The following is a 20,395-nucleotide window of genomic DNA, read 5'->3' on the forward strand; positions in this document are numbered from 1 at the left end:
ACAAACAAGAGTGTTTTGATATAAATATATGTAATATTACATATATGTCGGTAATTATCTGTTTTTACCAACAATCATATGGGGAGAAAAAGTTTAAAAGACATCAACGTTATCGATAAGACATAGACATTACCGCCCTCTGTTTTAAATTAAAAAAAAAATAATTAAAACTCCTTGCGGTACTTCGTCCTTTCTCAACTACATACAACAATATCCATAGTGTCTTTTAAGACAATTTAAAATTAGTAAATTAAGTGTTAGCTAATTATAATTATTTTAAATGGGGGAGAAAAAGGAGGCACTTTTATGGAGATTCGCCGATGCTGTTCAAAATATTCTCGAAACACCTGTCATTTGGTTTCGAGGTGATTATCTAATCATTTATATGCACTAGGTTAAGTTTCACTAGTGACAAAATTATATATATATATATATATATATATATATATATATATATATATATATATATATATATATATATATATATATATATATATATATATATATATATATATATATATATATATATATATATATATATATATATATATATATATATATATATATATATATATATATATATATATATATATATATTAATTATTTATTTACTCCCTTTCATTTAGAAATAAAATATGTTTACTTTTTTTTCTTTAGAAAAAATTGTTGAGCCAAACAGAAAAGTATATCCCTGGTATCATCAGAAATTCAGACGAGTACCGACTATTGATGAATGTTATACTGATGATTATGTCTGTATTTATGAAGCCAATGTACAATATCAGAAAGACAGGTAATTTTTTAATTTATTGATTAGCTGTAAATTTCAAAAAACTTAAACAAATCACTCGACATCTATTTCTTTAAAAACTTTAAATCTAGTTATCAAATAAATATTTATTCAAATTTTTTTACTGTCAATGGCTCAGTCGTTCATCATCAGTTAATTCAAATCAAATGAAGTTTGAAATAAATAAATTATATTGAACAATTAATTTCTAGAATTTATAAATTTAAAGAAAATTAAAAAAATTTAAGACTGTTTAAAGGAATGTTGAGCCAGGTTAATTTGTGTCACTTTTATTATACAAAAATATAATTATTTATTTATTTATTTAATTTAAATAGAATGGTGGACAGTGAAATCGTTGCTATCTTGAGAAATAGATACGAAGACTGTGTTCTTTACAATCAAGAAATTAAAGCTTGCGATAATTTATATGAAATATTGGAAGAGGCATCTGCAGATTGGTGCGCGAAACGTAAGATAATATTATTTGAAATTAAAATTAATAATATTATTATTGTTAAAATAACAGGAATATTCGGTACTTGGGCCAGAAATGATTAGATATTAAATTTTCAAATTTTGCGAGGCTTCGTTTCTTCAGTTATTCTGCTGGTTGAATTTCATAGTTCGTTACACTTCTTAAAAAATAATAATTGTGTAAATATTTATTAAATATTGTTTTGGATGACATAATTTATATTTTATACGCATGTACAATCTGGTAACAGTTTACCAGGATGGCCACAAACTGGGAATGTCGGGGATTATAAGGGAATTTTATGCAACCTGAAAATATGGAAATGCTAGGGAATTTTGACAAGTATCCGGGAAATTAATTGCCGTTAAGAATTTTAGATTAGATTTTCAACTGTAACTCGAAGAAAAATGGTCATACAGCAAAAACAAAGAAGGCAAATTGTAGCTTTGAGAGCCTAATTTTCTGACTTGGTCTTTAACTTTTTTAATTATACACGGTCCCAGAGTAATCCTAAGAAGACTATCGAAAAAAAAACTTACCAAATTATTGCTCATGAAAAAACGGTCTACAGACTTTCTTAAATTTTTATCGATAATTCTGATTAATTTATGATAACATCGAATTGTGCATAATAAAGAGATTTCAAGTTGTTTCTGTTGTACGAGCATTTTCCTTCGAGTTTCATCCTATTGAACATCACTTAGATTTGAAATTTTTTTGATATCTCTTAATTTTTGTGACTAGTGGATTTTGAAATTATTTTAATCATTAAATTTCTTATTAAATCTTTTAACTTACATCTTTTTAATATAGAATAATCAAAAATAGGCCATGTTGATTTATTTTATTGTTTTTTTGTTTTCTCGCATGATTTAATCATCAAATTTAGTTATTGGCAATGAAAATATAATTGAAACTTTAAATATCACTAAGATATGAATAAAATTTCAAAATCAGGGAAAAATGTGAAAAACTGGGAAATATCAGGGAATTACCAAGTACCTAATGTTCCTGTCGTTGTTATAATTATGGACAACAGAATTCATAAATAATTATTATTGTCAGTATAATTAATATTAAAAATAAATTTATTTCAAGATGCTGATCTCGGGCCACAACCAGACGCCAGAGAAGCTTTTATGAAACAAAAACATCGTATGGTTTGGGAAAGAAGACACGGACCCGTTGGTTCAGGAATGAAAGAAGTACCAGAAATTTGAATCATCATACGTAGAAACATAAAAGCATTAATGTAAAATTCTAACTGTAGATAATCATAAAGTTAAATAAAAATCATTTGGTTTATTGCCATTAGTAATGATTTTTTTTTTTTTTTTTATATATAATTTATATGTGCTTGTATCACAATAAATAACTACATATTATTAATAAAATAAATAATTTAATTAATCATTAAATAAATATGAAATTTCACATGTATCAAATTTTATTACATTAATGCCAGTTTACAAATTAATTATTTTTTATTCGCTTTCTATTATAATAAAATTTTTTTATTGGAAGGACTATTCGTTGTCCTAAACTTTATTTTTTTTTTTTACAAACAGTTTAAGTTTTTTTTTATTGCTTGTAATTATTTTTATCTTTTTTTTTTTTTTTTTTTTTTTTTTTTTTTTTTTTTTTTATAATTATTTTATTATAAACAAGAGATCTTTTTCGGTTTAAATTTAATCGATACATTACGCTATTAAATAACTAAAAAAAAATTAACAATTTAATTTTAATTATTGACATAAATACATCAGAGATATAATATAATTAATTATGCTAATAATAAATATAAATATATACATATATATTTATAATAATAAAGAAGTCAAGCTATTTTGATTTATAAAAACGCCAATATTAATTAATTTAGTTAATTAATTATTAATTTTTATTGTCTATTAATATTTAATAGCAATGTAACGTTTATTATTAATTAGACAATTATGGCATTTATTAATCTTTAAAACCTGAGTTCTTTTTTATATTTAATACGTAATTATTTTTTTTGTTTATTGATTATTAATTTCGCACCGCGAATGCTCGATTTTATTTACACCGATTTAATTATTAATAAAATCTCATACAAAGAATATTTTTTTTAATCAGATAAAATTCAAAAAACTTTGGATACACTTTCACTCATTTGATCATACAATTATATCAAATTACATCAATTACATTAATTCATTCATTTTATATTTTATATATAATTTTTTTTTTGAAAAATAGGATCTAAGATTATTTATAATTAATCAATTAATTAGATTACAACTCACATACAGTCATACTTAAAATAAAACTAAATATATAAAAATTTAACATCATACATTATTACATGAATATCAATAATAATGATGATGATTAAATATATTTAAGGACAGTCTTAGAAAATACCCCCACTTTTTACAAATATTCTAGTACTCAACTGTCATAACAATTTTAAAATTTTATTAATTAATTAATGGAAAGTTAAAGTATTAATTGGAAAAAGGACAGTTACTGGGATATAGATTTTCAAAAAAATTACAATTGATATTAATTAGGAGTTGAATAAAATTTGATAAATAAATTCCAGTAAAATCTTCAAGTCAATTTTATAATTCGAAATGTAAAATTTTTAAACTAAAATTTATTTGTTAAATTTCGTTTAACTCTTAGACACAGTTTTTTAGACCGAGTTCAAATTAAAATTGCTAGTATATTTATACATTAATGATATATATATATATATATACATCGGCATTAATGACTTAAACCCGGTTTAAAAAACTGGCCCTTATGGACATTCTTAGACAATACTCCCCACTTTTTAAAAATATCCAATGATCTTGAGCTGTTATAATTGTATCAAATTAAAAAAAATTAAAGAATCAATTAAGAAAAGCTAACGAAATAGCAATTTCGCCAAAATATAGAATAAAAAAAAATTGCTTACAATTGCCGTCAATTAGGAGTCAAAGGAAATTTGGAAAATATATTTCAGTAAAATCATATCAATTTTATAATTCAAATTTAACAATTTTCGTTTGATTCCTAATTGATGACAACTGTAAGTAAATTTCAAAAAAATTCTATATCTGTGAAATTGTAACCGCGTTTTTTTTTCCAATTAATTAATTAATAAAATTGTTAGACGATTTGACAGTCGAGTCATTAAATATTTTAAAAAAGTGGGGTATATTGTCTGAGAATGCCCTTAATTGATAACAGCAGTGTTATTTTCTTCAAATCTATATCCTGTTTTAATTAATGCAACTTTTCTTTAATTAATTAATTAAATTTTCACACGATTCTGACAATTACGTCTCTGAATAATTTTAAAAAATGTGGGGGGCGGGGACAGTCTGAGCATGTCCTTAAAGGTAAAATTTTACAATCTTGTGAGTTTTTTTTTCTTTTTTTCAATTTTTTTTTTTTTAGAATACTTGAGAGATAAACATTTAAAAATGTTTCTCTATTAAGAAACATGACTTTTGTGCACTTATGACATAAATTAATAATAGAATTATATTTATAATTAATAATTACATTAAATTACTGGTACCCATGATTATTTATATTAATTAAATGATATTACGTATAATATAATTATTATTTCTAAAATATTTATGATAAAACCAACTGTATTTATAATTAAAAATATCAAATAATTATGAAAAAGTATTTTGTTTTTAAAATAATAATAAATAATAATAATAGTAAAATAATAAATACATTTTTTAAATGTTAGTTTTATCACAAAGTTATTGAAATAATTTAATTACAAAAATTAATAATTATACATTAATTCTACAATCGATGTATGTAATTACAACTTTATAATTAATATCTACAATATTATATTAATTATTACTTTTATCACAGCCTCAAAAAATGCTCTGCGATACCGATGAGAGATGTGTATTTTTATTGTTTATAAAAATCTAAAATAGTATTATATTAACTCGTGTAATATTTATCGTAATGATATTTTTATTAAAATAAGACGATGAAGATGATAATTATTAATTAATTAATTACATTTTATTTTCATTCATTAATCAATTACTATTTTATGATTGTTATAAAAAAAAATAAGAGTGAAATATAGCCTCTGTATTTCATGAATCGATTGGCTGATTAAATTGAGCTGCGAGTTTACTAGTGCGCTTACCTGTTACCGTTTTTTTTGGTGTACTGTCAATTATTTGTGAACTTTCACTCTCAGTCGTGTGATGCGATGGCTCACTACTTTCAGAAGTTGTATTTGAACGGTTTGGGCTTAAAATTTCCAATGAATTACTAAGAATACATGAATCTACTTTGTCGTTACTATTTTTTGAAATATCGGAAAATAGATCGCGCTTTGGTACCAGTGATAAGGAAGGAAGAGGCAGCTCAGATGGATGCGGAGCCATTATCACATGACTTGAATAAAACGGATTGAGAGGATTGGCTGCGGCAGACAATAGATTTTTAGCTGGAGACAGGAGATTACTTGGATCGTCTTCTTCATCGTGAACCCACTCGGGTAATGTCAGTGGTGGTAAATCGACATTTGTTGAGTAAGTATTGGGAACATATTGAGGCGGTGATGCCCACACTGAAGACTCACTTTTGCTATCACTTTCTTCTTGATTGTTTATCGAGTCTGACAGTCCAGTCTTGGTACCCATTGGTAAATTATCCATGAACGTTGACGACTCGCGTGTGACAATATTTTTAAGAAAAGTTTCACCATTTTCATCAATAACTGGCCACTGGTCAGAATTTTTTTGTGCTGATTGGCTCCATTTATTTTCATTGTTGCTGTTCCAGGTTTTCGGAAAATTATTAGCGGTCCATGCACTCAGTCTAGATGACACTGAACTGTAATTTGATTGAGAAGATTCGCTGCGTATCGACTCATTGCTGGAATCTTGATCACTTGATGGAGACGTCAACTGTATTGGTAATGGGATTCCTACTGTTCCTAATTGTTTATTTAAAAATATCATTTTCTTTTTACTTCTTGTCTCTTTAATTGTTACGGTACACTGTAGCGCTTGAAGAAGGGCATTTATTGATGAGAAACCATAGTGTGAGGCTTTAACTTCAGTGCCAATAATATTTAAATAAGCATTTTCAAATAATTCAAGATTTAATTTACCACGATATTTAATTAAAACTCGATATAAATTACAGGCAAAACATTGAAGAGCTGTTAACCCAATAAATTCTTCATTATTAACGGTTATAAATTCAACTATATCTGATAAATTATTTCTTATCTCGCTAAGATCACAAGACACTCCGAAATATTTATCATAAATACGACGGAATTCATGGACAGGTAAACGTTGCTGGCATTGATCCATTAAAATTCTACGGCACTTTAATCCTAATACTTGTGACTGAGATTTATCAACAAGAACAACAGTTGGTCCATTTGTTGTTTGAATTATTTGTACAGCATTGTTGAGTTTTCTCATCAATTCCTCCATTGAATTGCAATCGTAAAACTCGGGATTAAGTATATAGCCGAATTGGTGTGAATAAAACTGTCCAATGTTGGACAGTAATACACCTTGCGATTGTCCTACGAGTTTACTAATTTGTTCACCCAGAACACGAAGACGTTCTGGCTCAGTTAAACTAATAAGTCTTTCACCATCAGGAACATCTTTTATTTGTATCACATGAGGTATTGCTTCAAACAATTCAATTAATTTTGTGAACCCATAGTCTGAGACACGGCACTGATGACCGAAGTGGTGATGATAGGAAGGAACGAATTTATTAAACTGCATTGTACAGTGCGGAGTATGACTGAGCAGCTCAATAGCATCTATGGTAAATTGTTTTGTTCGTTCTTTTTCTTCGGGGTTTTGATCTCTTTTAGGTATTGCAATTAATTTATCACCATCGATATCACTCACCGCAACTGTGTGCTCAGAAACTTCACTTAAAATGTCACCTATTTCACAGACTCCGTAATCAACTGGATCCCACTGCTTGCCTGGATAAAACAAAAAATTTCATTTTTTTAATTAAAAAAAATTATTCTGTAAATAATTATTAAGAAATTAAGGAAAACTTTTACCGTATCTTTATAATAAAATTAATTGAACTGATTAAATTTAATATCAATGGAAAGATTTTGATTTGAATTTGAGCATTTTTTGAGTTTTAAATATTTTGATGCGATTATTAGCTCAATATCTAAATTTTTTTAAATAAATTTAAACTTCGCGCTAAAATAAGTACTTGTAATATTTTTAAATAACAAACAAAAGTTTTTAAATCAGATACTGAATTTTTTCGGTATCAATTGAAGACATCCCTTTGGTAAATAACAATCATATTAAAGCTAAATTAATTATTTACTTTTCTTACCAATAACACGGTTGTACACTGCCGGAAATTCCTTCAGAGTTACTTGTTTACTTGCTTGAGCTTTCAGGACACGAAGAAGATCGGAAGTAAAGCGACGTATTTGTGCACGATGTGACAAAGTAACTGTTCTTTTATTTCCTTCACCCATCACCTAATCAAATAAGAAATTTTATTAATTCAATAACTGTAAGCTTTTAAAAAAAATCATAAATCATTCATCAATATTGCGAATAAAATACGAACTTGTATAGTATTGGGCAGAGCTTCCAATAGATCAATGAGTTTAGTGTATCCATAATCAGCAACTCTACACTGTCGTCCAAAGTGATGATGATAAGCAGGAATGAATTTATTGAAAAGAATCTGACAGTGCGGCGCAGTCTTCAACAGATCAACCAACTCCCGGCTGAATAATGTCAGCTGATTGACAAGAGCCGGACTGGCACATTTTATTTCTTCACGATAATCATCACCCTTATCTTTTGCCCAAAATACATATTTTACGTTACTGTTCACTTGCTTGATCTCAACGAAATTTAAACAAGAAATTAAATGCTCAAGCGGTACTCCATTTTCGGTTGTTTTCAAGACTTTACTGAACTCCGCTTCGTAACAAAAAGTCAAAGTTAGTAAAGGCAAATTTCCATCGTGGGTAGTTAGAAGCTTCTCGATATGTAGACCCAATATTTTTAATGACATCATGACACTTGGCAGAGATTCAATCTCTTGCTCAGCCCATCCTTTGTCACCACCCGGCTTCTGATAATGGATATGACAATACGGCAACTCTAGAGCTGTGCTCTGTAAATTATTAACTCAAATTAATTATTGTAATATTGTAACTAATTAAAAAAAAATATTTTTATTGTTTCTCAGTATGATCGCTTAGCATGTATGATCATTATTAAGTATCAAAAGGAATTATAAACTCAACTCTAGATACTTAAATTCATACTCGGCTTAATGTATGTCATCACTACAATATAATAAATATTTAAAGCCATTCTCAGACAGTGCCCGCCACTTTTTGAAAATTTTCAATGACTCAATTAAAACAAAAATTAAAACCTTATTTGAAAAAAGGACAACGTAGCAGTAATTTCGCCGAGGGATTGATTTAAAAAAAATTACTTACAATTAATATCAATTAGGAGTTAAACGAAATTTGGAAAATAAATTTCAGTACAATCATGTCAATTTTATAATTCGAATTTTCAAATTTAGTAGGCTAAAATTTATTCAAAAATTTTTTTAACTCCAAATTGATAACTGGAAGTAATTTTTTTTTAAATTGATATCTCGGCGAAATTGTACTTTTTTAAATTAAGGTTTTAATTTTTTTTTTAATAATTAATAAAATTTCAACGTGGTTTTGACAGTTGAAAGTCATTTCATATTTTTAAAAAGTGGGGAGCACTGTCTGAGCATACCCTTAAGTAAAGTAAGAGACCCAGTACCTAATCCGGGCACTAGAACCCAATCACTCTTGTATTTCTAAGGTAGAGGCTAGAGGTATCGTTTTTGACCACTTTAGAGTCAGTTTTGAACACTTGAAAAATTTTAACAAAACAATTTGTAAAAGACACAATGGCTAAATTAATTTTTTAAATGTATTCAAAGATACTTTTTATTTTACACTTTTTCATTAATTGAAATAAAGTATCAAACGTCCAAAAATAGAGCAGTGGCCACTAATGGTACCTCTATCCTGTGATATTTACTAAATTTTACTAAATATAGATATACAAATATATAGAATGATCGGGTACTAGATCTTTTACCTTAAATTAATTTATGAAATAAAAGTTAAAAAAAAATTACCTGAGATATATTTTCCATGCAGGGTGATGGACTATTTCTGAATTCCGGATTAAGTGATACCATTCGTCCGCTGGTATCTTCAATGACATTACAAACGTCCTTCATTTTATAGAGCTCAGATACAGAGAGTGGCATTAAAAATCGATTTTCGTACATTTCACGAAATTTAAACAGAGGTAATTGATAACCTGGTACTTCTAATAGTAACATTATTATTTGCGAGCGCACTATTTGCGGATTAGTACCACCAGTATGTCCATGTGACATTAAAATTCTCTTAAATCCAATTTTACGTCGATGAAGCTGAGATATTGCATACTGGGCATCTGATAATGAAGAAAGTTTTACATTTGCCGCGTAGTTTCCATCAGACTGCATAAAAATACCAACATGTTCAACGCGAACGTGTTCAGAGAACATTGAATGTAATATACGACTCATTGTTTTGGCGTCAATATTTTGATCTAAATTTGTTACTTGAAGATCTATTGGGCCATTGTTGCTACTATTACTTACACTACTACTAATACAATTATTACTACCGGAAATATTACCAGGACGGTTAATAGGATTAAAGAATTTATCATTATCTTTTGTTGGATCGTTGTGTAAATAAGGTGATGCATTTGTTTGCCGATTAGACATATGCATGCCAATATTTTTATATGGCGACGGTGTTCGTGCTGAACGACGTGGCTTAGAAAAATTTTGTAGATTACTACTATGATATCCAGTATCTAAATTTTTTTGTTGACTCGGTACCGGACTTACGCGTTTTAAATTATTGCCGTGGGGATAATTTGGTTTATATGTAACTGGTACCGGTAATTGATAGTAATTAGGACGCGGTATACTGTTCCAATCTTGATTAGAGTTCATCGAACTGTGAGCACTACGATTACGACGCATATTATCTGAATCACGGCTACCGACGTCAGATACTGCATTGTCCTGATGGGAAACCATAGATCTTCCGTGATCTTTTTGCTGACGTTTCGTAGTACCAGGGTCTTCCCAACGTCCAAAATGTTGAGTTTGATTACTCCAAATTAATGGCGATTTTGTACGATTCGTTTCCGTGTACTGTCGATTGTAAATATCTCCATTGCCTGGATGTTGACGACCCAATATCGGGGTTGGTAGTGTCCTTAAAATAAATTATTTAAAATTATATATCAATAAATATTATAATGATAATGATAAATAAACTAAGAATTATAAGTTGTTCCATCAGATAAGATCAAACGGGGTTCATTGTTCGAATCTTCGAGGATTTAAACAATCAACTCGTGACTCAAGAACTCGTTTCTCGGATTTTCGTCATACGGAACAAAAAAAAATTTTTTTTTATATTCACATAATGGAGAAAATATTAATTACCCGGAATTATATGAGTGAGTGCCATTCCAACCGGCAAATGCGCCAACAACCGGCGACGATGAATTATATTGAGGTGTCCCAGGAAGACTACGGACACCTGGAATGTTTGCGCTTGGAAGATACATCGGTAGTGGTGAACTTACGGCAGCTCCTCCTACGTTTGCCGACTCGGTGATTAAGTCAATTAAGTTATTTTCTGTAAACACACAAACATGAACATACAGACACGGAAAAAGAATAATTTTTTTCCAAAACTTTTTATGATCATGAAGTTAGCAGACAATTTAAATTTTACGAATTTTTTTTTTAACAATTCAATTTAAAAAAAAAAGAAGCAAAAATATGAACGTGTAGAAAATTAAAAAAACTATAAGTGTAATTTTTTCAAATTTATAATTTTCAAGAAATCATCATAAATTTTTTTGGGTGGATAAAAAATTTTTTAAGGGGAGAGACAATCTCTTGCTCCAAAAAATTTTTTCTAGTCTTAATAAAGTTTTAGTTTTCATTTTATAATTCAAAATTTTTCTTACGCTAAGAAATTATCTTTTTCTGAGCATAAATATATAGATATTAAAATAAGTAGTAAATAAAACAAACAAAATAAATAGCAAAGACTTTTGTCAATGTAAACATTAGAGTTACACGTGTACAGCTATTGAGTTTATTTTCTTACCTTCGGTTGTTCGGTTACTTTTATCCTTGAGTGACCTTACTTTTATCTTTGCATCAAACACCTTCGCGCCATTCATACGTTGTTGAGCTCTAATGAGCAAACAAAAAAAAATACAATTAATTTTAACTTAAAACTATTATTATAAATAAATGTTCATTAAAATTTACTAATTATTTTAATTGTTAATTATTATTGAGATAATTTTAAGTGAGAAAAATAAGTTGGCGTCAGTAAAAACCCGACTTTTACACTCACCATTTAAAATAAGTTGTTACGATTAAAATAATAAAATTTAATTTAATTATTAATAAACTATAACTCAAATTAGTGATCAACAATTACTAAAATTAAAAAGTTAATTTATTTTAAACAAATTAATAACAATAAATTAAAGCTTGTAAGCAACGCGAGGAATAAAATGATGTGATAATATATTTAAAAAAAAAATAATACGTTCTTCTATAAGCGCTGTCGTTACATTGCTGGAGAAAATTATCTGTCACTCATATTTATAAACACCTATCCCCACTTATTTATTATTTAGGAAATACTAGCCGATAAGGTATTTTTCTTGATTACTGAATAACGATTGCCGATAAATTTAGAAAAATTTCGGTAATTTTAAAATTAATAACTGACAGCCATTTTGATCACGAGGACGCAAATCTACCCAAGTAACCGACTTGACTTTGTGGCATCTAGAAGATACAAGTTTTGAAACTTTTTTTTGACCTATCAAGTCACCAAAATATTGACAAGGCAATCAGAACTTTATGTAACCGAAAAAATATCTGCGTAAAAGACTTAAGGAGGAATGAGTGTAAATGTAGCAGACCAGACAAATTTAAAATTATAAATAAATAGAGTAAATAATTTAAAAAATAATATTAATAAAAATTGTACTTATTAATTTCAAAATTTTTAAATGCCCATTTTTTTCAAATTTTATTTTATTAATTATTTAGTCTATTTATTAATAATTTTAAATTTCTCTGATGTCTGCTACATTCACACTCATAAGTAGGGTCTATAGTAATTTTTGTCCAAGTTTTTCTCTAAAACGAAAACTCTAAACGTAAAATTATGAACGAAGCTCGATGCATTACTCTATAATCTAGAAATCTATATTTTCCTTTTTCAAAAATGTTCATTTGTTGAAGAGAAAAACGTGGAAAAAGTTTCCATTAAATGCGTAAGTGCAACAAGGACAGTACCGTTTATCAACTCGAGTGTGACAGAGAAAAAAGTTCAAAACCCAAGCGATAACAAATAGTAAATTACAAATAATGGTCAGATAAGCTATCTAAATGATTTTTTAATTGAAATGACTATTTTAAGACGAAAGAAAGCCAAATTTTTTATGACTCATAGAGCCAACTCCTGTATCTTACTTATATAAAAAAAACCTGACGTTGAGACAAAAAAAAGTTCGTCTTGTCCTTTAGAAAGACATCTTTATAACATCTTAAAGTTGTCTCTGTACTACTTGAGATTATTTCAAAATATAAAATTAACATCTTTTATCGCAAAGTTTGGATTTATTTAGAAAAGTTTAGATATTGAACTATCCAAGTAGCACAAAGACATCTTAAAGTTGTCTTTGTGCTACTTGGGTACAAACGAAATAGGATGTCAAGTTGACTTGAAAAACTTAATGATGCAAATAGTTGACGGTAATTTGTAAACTTCAAAATAAAATTTTTCGCATTCAAGTTTAGTCTCGCAATTTTCTGTCATATTGAAATTAACTTTTGTTCTTCAAGTTTTATTTCCGCAACTTGAAGGCAACTTTCTGTTTCAATGCATTTCTATTACGGCTGTATATTTACGTCAACTTGTAGTTCATGTACTCATATCAGTCAAATTTTGAACAGCAGAACTTGACGTTAACCTAACCGACAATACTGAACAGCAATTTTTTGAAAAAAAAAGTGTCTAGCAAGAAATTTAATGTAATGTAACATACCTATCAGCCCAATCTTGCAATCCAAAACGTAGGATAGCTGCACCTGAATTAATTCCTACTACACGTCCACCGCAATTATCTGATAGCTGCTTTAATTTACTTTTTATTGCTTTGAATCCTTTATCTTTAGGAAGATTACTCACTAAAACATCGAACGTTTCATTCTCCTTAAAAAAAGAAACAAATAAAAAAATATTAATATATTTTCAATCTTGCTAATAATTTATTTAAAATTTTAAAAAGCGCCACCATGAAAATGATGTCAATAATAAATAAAAACTGATACTTATAACTAATTTTTATATTAAAACTAAAAATTCTAGTGAATTAAAATTTTTTATAGAGAGCATGACTTTAAAAATAGATATATTAATAAAAAAAAATATATATACTTTAAAATATTCAGCAGATGTTCTCGAAGGTAATGGATCCAGAATATCTTTAAAATTATAATGCTCATTAGCACACTGAATAAGTGCTTTTGATGTATGATCATTGTGAAGAAGTATAACGTGCATTCTTTTACGATGCCTTAGATCACTCAAGTCAGCAGCAAAATTGATGTCACCTGATATTACAACAATAGCCGCTGCGCTGCCATGAGTATCTGCAAATCTTCGTATCGTTTGCTTAAGTTTTTCATCAGCAGCATTTTTAAATGTCGCTGGTACGTGAATTAAATTTACCTGTTACAATAAAAATAAGTTATTACTAAAACAAATAATTATTATTTATAACAATATAATAAATAAATAAAAATTAAATATACCTGAGCATCATTTAATTCCTGTATAATTTGTCTACTTTCTTTATATACATCACACACAACAATAAATTCAGCTTCACGATAACCTTTAAAAAATTTATCTCGGATTGCTTGTACTACGGTGGATGCTGATTTACCTTTAGGTACTCGACAATTTTCGATGTCCCAAAATACACCAATCGGTGATAAGTAGTGCTGGAGTAGCTGTGGTTTAACAGGACTTCCATGTTGATGGAAAAGACTGTAGTCATTTTTATACGGATATAATCCAGGTGGTGATTCGGAGTAATTTGCTAGCTGATGATTATTATCCTCAGGTTTATTTAATGATGAGTTAATATCTGACAATGATTGCAAATGCGTGTTATTCTGAATTAATTTAGATATTGGAGTTTTAAGTAATTCAAGAAGTTGTTCATTCAGGCAATCGATTTCAAATTCATTGTCTTTGAAAACGGCCTCGTTTTCCCAGTAATTTCTCGCCATGGGTTTTTTATTTCTGCTATACTTTTCATCCCACTGTTGAATAAGTAAACATCATAAATGTTGTAAACAAAATTTATGAAAAATGTTATTTAGATAAATTAATTAATGTATGAATTTAATACGCAGTATATTAAATTTATAAAATATGTATAAATTTAGCGACTTACCCGTTTGTCAATGTTTAAAAAAAATAATAATAATAAACCAGTATTTTCTGTTTTGTCAAATTGATTTAAAAAATAAATATTTAGGGTCATATAATTACTTTAATTTTAATTTGCATTTTTTATACCAATGTAAAGTATGGGAAAAACAAGTGGACGCGTGCATACTTCTATCTATTAGAGAAGAGCTACCGAGGCTTCCAAAATTTTTTTACTCACTCTATTAAAATTGTTTAACTTTAACGCGTTCTCAAGTATGTGTATAGTGTGTGTGCTTTTACTACTCCATATTATATGTATGATGTATAAATGTAATTGTTAGTAGCGCAGTTTAGAACCGGTTGCTTTTAAAAGTTGTCAGAAATTACGCAGATGGCACATTGTGTTGAAAAATTCTCAAGGCGCATTTTCATGTTCATTTCGCGCGTTAAATTAAAAAAAAAACGATTATTCTAAATAAGTTTGAATGTAACTGACAAATGTCTATTATAAAAATGTTTTAATAAGTAAGTAAAATAAAAGTAGAGTAAAAATTAGAAAATGCGTACTTAGATAGTTCAAAAATCAGTATGCGCATTTTTTAAAATTTAATTATTTTAATTTATTTATTTAAAATTTATAAAGTGTCTCATGTCTGTTACATTCGCACTCTTTTTTTTTTTTTTTTTTTTTTTAATAATTAAGAAAAAAAAAACGAATTGTCATTATCTCGAAATTTAAAAATCTGTGGAATAACCGAATTTATGATACTGAAAGTAGCAGTCATTAGAAAAATTTATTTATTTCTAATAAACAAATCAAATATTGAATGATACTCAAGTTATCCGACGTCGAATAATTTTTGATCTTTTTAAAAGCGAAAAATTATACAAAAAAAAACTATTTAAAAAATTGCACTGGTAGCTTTTATAATTCTCTACATGTGCATACTTTAAGTTTCTTTGATTTTTTTTTTTATAATTGATTTGTTGAAAACAAAAAAAATCCGAAAATTGTTAATTGTCTGCTAACTTCAAGATCACAATACTGACAGGCAAAAATTTGAAAAAATGCATGTGAAGAATCTTGAAAAATTTTATTGTGTATATTTTTTTTTTAGTTTTCTGTCAAAAATTAACTCGATTGACTCGATTAAAAACACTAAAATTGTCAGATGTCAGCCACTTTCAGCATAATCCAAAGTAGACATCAGAAGTGATAAGCTTCAAGAGCTAACATGGAAACGTACCTTGAGCTTTTTGATATTCGAACGTATGTTCTCTCTCTGAATTATTAGCAAATGATAAAATCTCTTTTAAATTATAATTTTTTCATAGAAAAATTCCTAACCTGGGATACAGGAATTCGAATATTATACCGTAATCTTATGCAATTTTACGCGACAAAAAATAATTAAAATTAATAACAAGTAATAAATAAATATTATGCTGTTAAGTCGATTGAGCTTATTGACTTGTCAACTGGCACGAAGGAATATATTACAAAGGTAATGAATAGTATATTACATACCTAGGCCAGTAAAATAAGAAAAATCTCAGAGAACATGTAATTGTTGGCCAAGGCGAAGCCTGAGGTTTTCCTTTTTACTGGCCAAGGTGCGTATACTATTTTTCTGCTCGACGAAGCCGGAGAGTTGCAACTTCGTTCAGGGCAGCGGCCCGAAAGTTGCCACTTTCCGGCCGGAGGGCAGAAAATAAATTCTATATAAATAAACTGCGGCAAAATATTGTTTTTGTTTTTAATGATTTGTAGAGTGATTGCTCGAAGTAATACTCAAACAAGTAAGAGAAACAATAAGAAGGATGATGATGACGATGACGAGATGGATCAACCAATTCAATACTCAACATCACCAGCGGCAAGTTGGCGAGTACGGTACAGTCAACAAGGTGCCAATAGAGATCATTGGCCTTGGTATCAACCATATATTATTTCTGCTAGTACTTTTACATTGTTAATGTACTTTGTTTATCTAAGAGAAGCCAATGATATTGATGAGATATTTGATAAAGAGTTGGGTGATCACTTTCCTCATCTTAATGAAGCAGATATCGCTAAAAGACTTCCACCAGATATTGTTACCAAAAGAGTTCAATAATGTAGTTTATTTTTTATTTAAATAAATTAAGTCTTATGTTATTAATAGGTATTTTTTTTTATAAGGGATATAACAACTCTCCCCAGAAAATATTTTTAACAATCATCTTCCATTCAATTGGTGGATTATGATTTATTGTATCAGGAATACAGTGAACCCAAGTTTCTGACCAGGATGAACGTACGGTTGTCATCATTAATGTTGATGATCTGTCTTGATGTATTGATTTTAACGATATTTTAACTGAACCTATTAATTTACATGAGCAATTAATGATTGCTAATTATTTAAAAAAAATAATGCAGTAATTTACTTACTGTGAACACATCGCGAATTAAATAACCAACATAAAAATGTGTAAACTGGAAGTATTTGAAAATAAAATCGTAGTTTTGTTAGAATTCCACCAAACCCAATTATAATTACACGTAACTAATAAAAAATAAAATTTAATAGTATTATTGATATTGTTTTTGAGTATATATTTATTTAATAATGATATTAATAATTACTGTTGTAAATACTGTGTAGTATACCCAAGTTGTTGGCATGAGAAATAATAAAATAGTAAAAAGTAGGGTACCGACAAATAGCTGATCCGCTTGGTATTGACACGAGTCAACTCTTTCTCTCAATGGATTTTTTTTCTTTCCAAGAAATAGTCGAAACAAAGCTGTCAGTCCTCGCATTTGTAAATTAAAAAGCCTAGAAATTAATATAAATGTATATTTCATTTTCATTTTGTCAAGATAATTTATACAGAAGTGAAGTTCCATTTGTTTTTTCTTTCAAAATATTTTCGGCGACCTTGAATAATTTTTTTTTATTAACAATTACAATAAATTTAGACTAAAGAAAATAAAATGACTTTGGTTATTTTATCTTAAGTAAAAACCAAAAATAAATGGACTCTCACTCTCGGGTAAATGTAAAAAAAATTTCTTTACCTCGCAGCATAAACATAAATACAATAAGCATGAAAACTAACGAGTGCTAAAATATCAGCAGCAATCGCTATTTGAAAAGTGATGCCAAGTCTTCCAAATAGCATGAGAACATCAAAGAAAAAGTCCATGACTGGTTTTATAGACACTAAAAATGTCCACCAAAAATGTATGTGGTAAAGAAAAAATTTTCCAAGCATTTTATTGAATGAATAATTTAATTTTAGACCAGCTGGAGCTCCCATTAACCAGTTCACTAAATTTTTCAAAGTGTCAACGACTTTCTGGAGTAAAAATTCGTATACGAATTAACAAAAATATGTAACTAAATAATTATAATTGAAAGTAAAATTATATTGATTATTTAAACTACCTCTGCATTATCAAGTAAAATGTGCGAAGGTCTTTCATCAATAGTTTGCATTAAAAATCTAATTAAAAATACTCCTAATAAAATATCTAAAGTTATCGCTACCATTGGATTTAATGTTTTCAAAGTAAACTTTTTATCTTGAATTATTGTCAATAAAATCCATTTAATATTTTCCAGCCATCCACTGAGATGTAATCCCAGTGTTGAATATTTAAAAATTGGCATCAATTTACTCGTTACTTTGGATAAAAATAAAACCGGATACATAAAAATAATAATCATGTACATCAGCAATGTTTCTTTACAATTTTCAAAATAATTTTTCTTTTTTATTTTATCCTCGATTATTTTTTTCTCCAGTATGTCTTTCAACTCCAAAAAATGATTGCCAGATAAATTCTGCGTTCTGAATAATTCCGATTTAATCAAAACTTTTTGGTCATAAATAATTATCACCGTGTGATAATTTGATTTTTCAATCGTCTTAGTATCTACTATCACATTTTTAACGCTGTAATATGAATTATCTTTTGTATTATCTGACTTAAAAGTTATTTCAATCCAATCGTTTATTTTTTTTCTACATCCTGCAGTATTTTGCGCTCCAGAATAATATCCAATCAATTCCGAGTTTGATTCTTGCGAATCATTTGTGTTTATGTTTATAACATAAAATTTTTTACTATCACTTTCGTTATCATAAAGTACTTTTCCATTAATGTAACCACTCGTTTCAAATGGAAAATTGTTTGGAATAAATACTAATAATGATTTCATTTTTTCTAAATACTATTTTACATTTGTTTAGTGAAATCCAAAAATTAACGTATTTTTTTATAACTGAAATCAAATTTTATTTTATAATTAACTAATAAATAATAATAAATCAATAATTGATTAATAATAAAATTACATTACTGTGAATTATTATTTAGAATAAATAATTTAATGACAGCTGAGATAAAAGTTTTCAAATATTTGAACAATCGTACCTGGAAAACAAATATTTTAAATCACAAGAATAAACAAGTTAAATTTATTGCTTACATCGAAAAAAAAAATAACAATAATGTTGAAAGTAATAAGTGTGAATGTGGCAGGCATGAGGCAATTCATAAATTTTAGATAAATAAATAATAAATTAAAATAATGAAACTTAAAAAAAACGCGCGTAATGATTTTTCTCGGATCTCAATACGCATTTTTTAAATTTTATTCTACTTACGTTTTATTTATTTATTTAAAAATTTAAAAAATTGACAGTTGTCAGTTACATTCACACTTATTTGAAAGTAACAGTCATTCAAAAATTTATTTATATTCACTAAACAGAGTAAATACTGACAGGCAAAAAATTTTAAAAATCCAAGTGAATTTTCAAAAATTTTCATTTTCATGATATTGAAGTTAGCCGGCTAATAATTTTTGAAATTTATTCAAAACGAAAAATTATTAAAAAAAAAAAAAAATATTTGTAAAAATTACACTTGTAGTTTTTTTAATTTTCTACATGTGCATTCTTGTTTTTTTTTTTTTTTTGTCATTGAGTTCCTGAAAAAAAAAAAATTCAAAAATTTTCTATGATTATGAATGTAGCTGACAATTGGCAGTTTTTTGAATTTTATAATAAATGCATAAAACATAAATAGAGTAAAAATTTAAAAATGGGTATTCAGATAAATGCGAAATCTATTTTTTTTTTTTTTTCAAATTTAATTATTTTAATTAATTAATTTATTTATTTCAAATTTATAAATTGTCATATGTCTGCTACATTTACACTTATAATTTGGTTGTGTATTTTTAAAAAATTTTGCTAATAATTAACTTTGTAATTAAAAACACTAAAATTATCAGATATCAGGTAATTTCAGCATCATCAATAATAACCTACAAATAATAGATTTAAAATTAAATAAAAAATTAAAAACAAGTGTAATTACCATTAATTGTTATTAGTAAGAATCAATATATTGTTGACAATAAGAACAAAACATTTAAAAATTTAAACGTCAAGTTGTTAAATGTTTACAAATAATCAGCTGTTTTTAGTAATTGAAATGTAAGCATGGGGGGCACTCGTGCAT

The 20,395-nt window shown here is 27.5% G+C and overlaps 4 protein-coding genes across 5 annotated transcripts; 2 read left to right on the forward strand and 2 right to left on the reverse strand.

The window, feature by feature from the left end:
• Window positions 1-172: 172 nt before the first annotated feature.
• On the forward strand, window positions 173-2,586 carry LOC103574145 (NADH dehydrogenase [ubiquinone] 1 beta subcomplex subunit 10). The gene is made up of 4 exons (XM_008553527.1): window positions 173-365; window positions 658-793; window positions 1,129-1,262; window positions 2,367-2,586. The coding sequence occupies exons 1-4, from the start codon at window positions 281-283 to the stop codon at window positions 2,486-2,488; spliced, it is 477 nt and encodes a 158-aa protein (XP_008551749.1). The 5' UTR covers window positions 173-280; the 3' UTR covers window positions 2,489-2,586.
• Window positions 2,587-3,071: 485 nt separating this feature from the next.
• Window positions 3,072-15,211, reverse strand: LOC103574146 (meiosis regulator and mRNA stability factor 1). The gene is made up of 10 exons (XM_008553529.3): window positions 14,897-15,211; window positions 14,247-14,762; window positions 13,870-14,163; window positions 13,478-13,644; window positions 11,512-11,600; window positions 10,836-11,031; window positions 9,456-10,602; window positions 7,878-8,435; window positions 7,635-7,785; window positions 3,072-7,257 (listed from the first exon to the last, which is right to left on the reverse strand). The coding sequence occupies exons 1-10, from the start codon at window positions 14,984-14,986 to the stop codon at window positions 5,381-5,383; spliced, it is 5,085 nt and encodes a 1,694-aa protein (XP_008551751.2). The 5' UTR covers window positions 14,987-15,211; the 3' UTR covers window positions 3,072-5,380.
• A 168-nt stretch (window positions 15,212-15,379) lies between these two features.
• On the forward strand, window positions 15,380-17,036 carry LOC103574147 (uncharacterized). Its single transcript, XM_008553530.2, has 3 exons — window positions 15,380-15,399; window positions 15,993-16,379; window positions 16,646-17,036. The coding sequence occupies exons 2-3, from the start codon at window positions 16,318-16,320 to the stop codon at window positions 16,989-16,991; spliced, it is 408 nt and encodes a 135-aa protein (XP_008551752.1). The 5' UTR covers window positions 15,380-15,399; window positions 15,993-16,317; the 3' UTR covers window positions 16,992-17,036.
• LOC103574148 (phosphatidylinositol N-acetylglucosaminyltransferase subunit Q) lies at window positions 16,984-20,339 on the reverse strand. Of its 2 annotated transcripts, none has more exons than XM_053740981.1 (7): window positions 20,252-20,339; window positions 19,227-19,300; window positions 18,309-19,148; window positions 17,939-18,219; window positions 17,504-17,696; window positions 17,309-17,423; window positions 16,984-17,240 (listed from the first exon to the last, which is right to left on the reverse strand). In XM_053740981.1, the coding sequence occupies exons 3-7, from the start codon at window positions 19,083-19,085 to the stop codon at window positions 17,050-17,052; spliced, it is 1,557 nt and encodes a 518-aa protein (XP_053596956.1). In that variant the 5' UTR covers window positions 19,086-19,148; window positions 19,227-19,300; window positions 20,252-20,339; the 3' UTR covers window positions 16,984-17,049. The 2 variants fall into 2 exon arrangements, with proteins under 2 accessions (XP_053596956.1, XP_014295412.1); XM_014439926.2 differs by having other exon boundaries at window positions 19,222-19,300.
• Window positions 20,340-20,395: the final 56 nt, after the last annotated feature.

The sequence above is a fragment of the Microplitis demolitor genome, chromosome 7, assembly GCF_026212275.2.
Source record: "Microplitis demolitor isolate Queensland-Clemson2020A chromosome 7, iyMicDemo2.1a, whole genome shotgun sequence".
In the NCBI taxonomy this organism is placed as follows: Eukaryota; Metazoa; Arthropoda; class Insecta; order Hymenoptera; family Braconidae; genus Microplitis; species Microplitis demolitor.

Coding starts and splice junctions, on each gene's coding strand:
- LOC103574145 (XM_008553527.1), top strand. CDS start 281: ATGGGGGAGAAAAAGGAGGCACTTTTATGGAGATTCGCCGATGCTGTT. Junction 794..1,128: donor GTACAATATCAGAAAGACAG/GTAATTTTTTAA, acceptor TAATTTAAATAG/AATGGTGGACAGTGAAATCG. Junction 1,263..2,366: donor TGCAGATTGGTGCGCGAAAC/GTAAGATAATAT, acceptor ATTTATTTCAAG/ATGCTGATCTCGGGCCACAA.
- LOC103574146 (XM_008553529.3), bottom strand. CDS start 14,986: ATGACCCTAAATATTTATTTTTTAAATCAATTTGACAAAACAGAAAAT. Junction 11,601..13,477: donor TTGCAAGATTGGGCTGATAG/GTATGTTACATT, acceptor TTTGCTCATTAG/AGCTCAACAACGTATGAATG. Junction 7,258..7,634: donor AGTGTACAACCGTGTTATTG/GTAAGAAAAGTA, acceptor TGTTTTATCCAG/GCAAGCAGTGGGATCCAGTT.
- LOC103574147 (XM_008553530.2), top strand. CDS start 16,318: ATGCTGTTAAGTCGATTGAGCTTATTGACTTGTCAACTGGCACGAAGG. Junction 16,380..16,645: donor CGAAGGAATATATTACAAAG/GTAATGAATAGT, acceptor AATGATTTGTAG/AGTGATTGCTCGAAGTAATA.
- LOC103574148 (XM_053740981.1), bottom strand. CDS start 19,085: ATGAAATCATTATTAGTATTTATTCCAAACAATTTTCCATTTGAAACG. Junction 18,220..18,308: donor TTTTACTTGATAATGCAGAG/GTAGTTTAAATA, acceptor TTTTTACTCCAG/AAAGTCGTTGACACTTTGAA. Junction 17,424..17,503: donor ACTACACAGTATTTACAACA/GTAATTATTAAT, acceptor ATTTTTTATTAG/TTACGTGTAATTATAATTGG.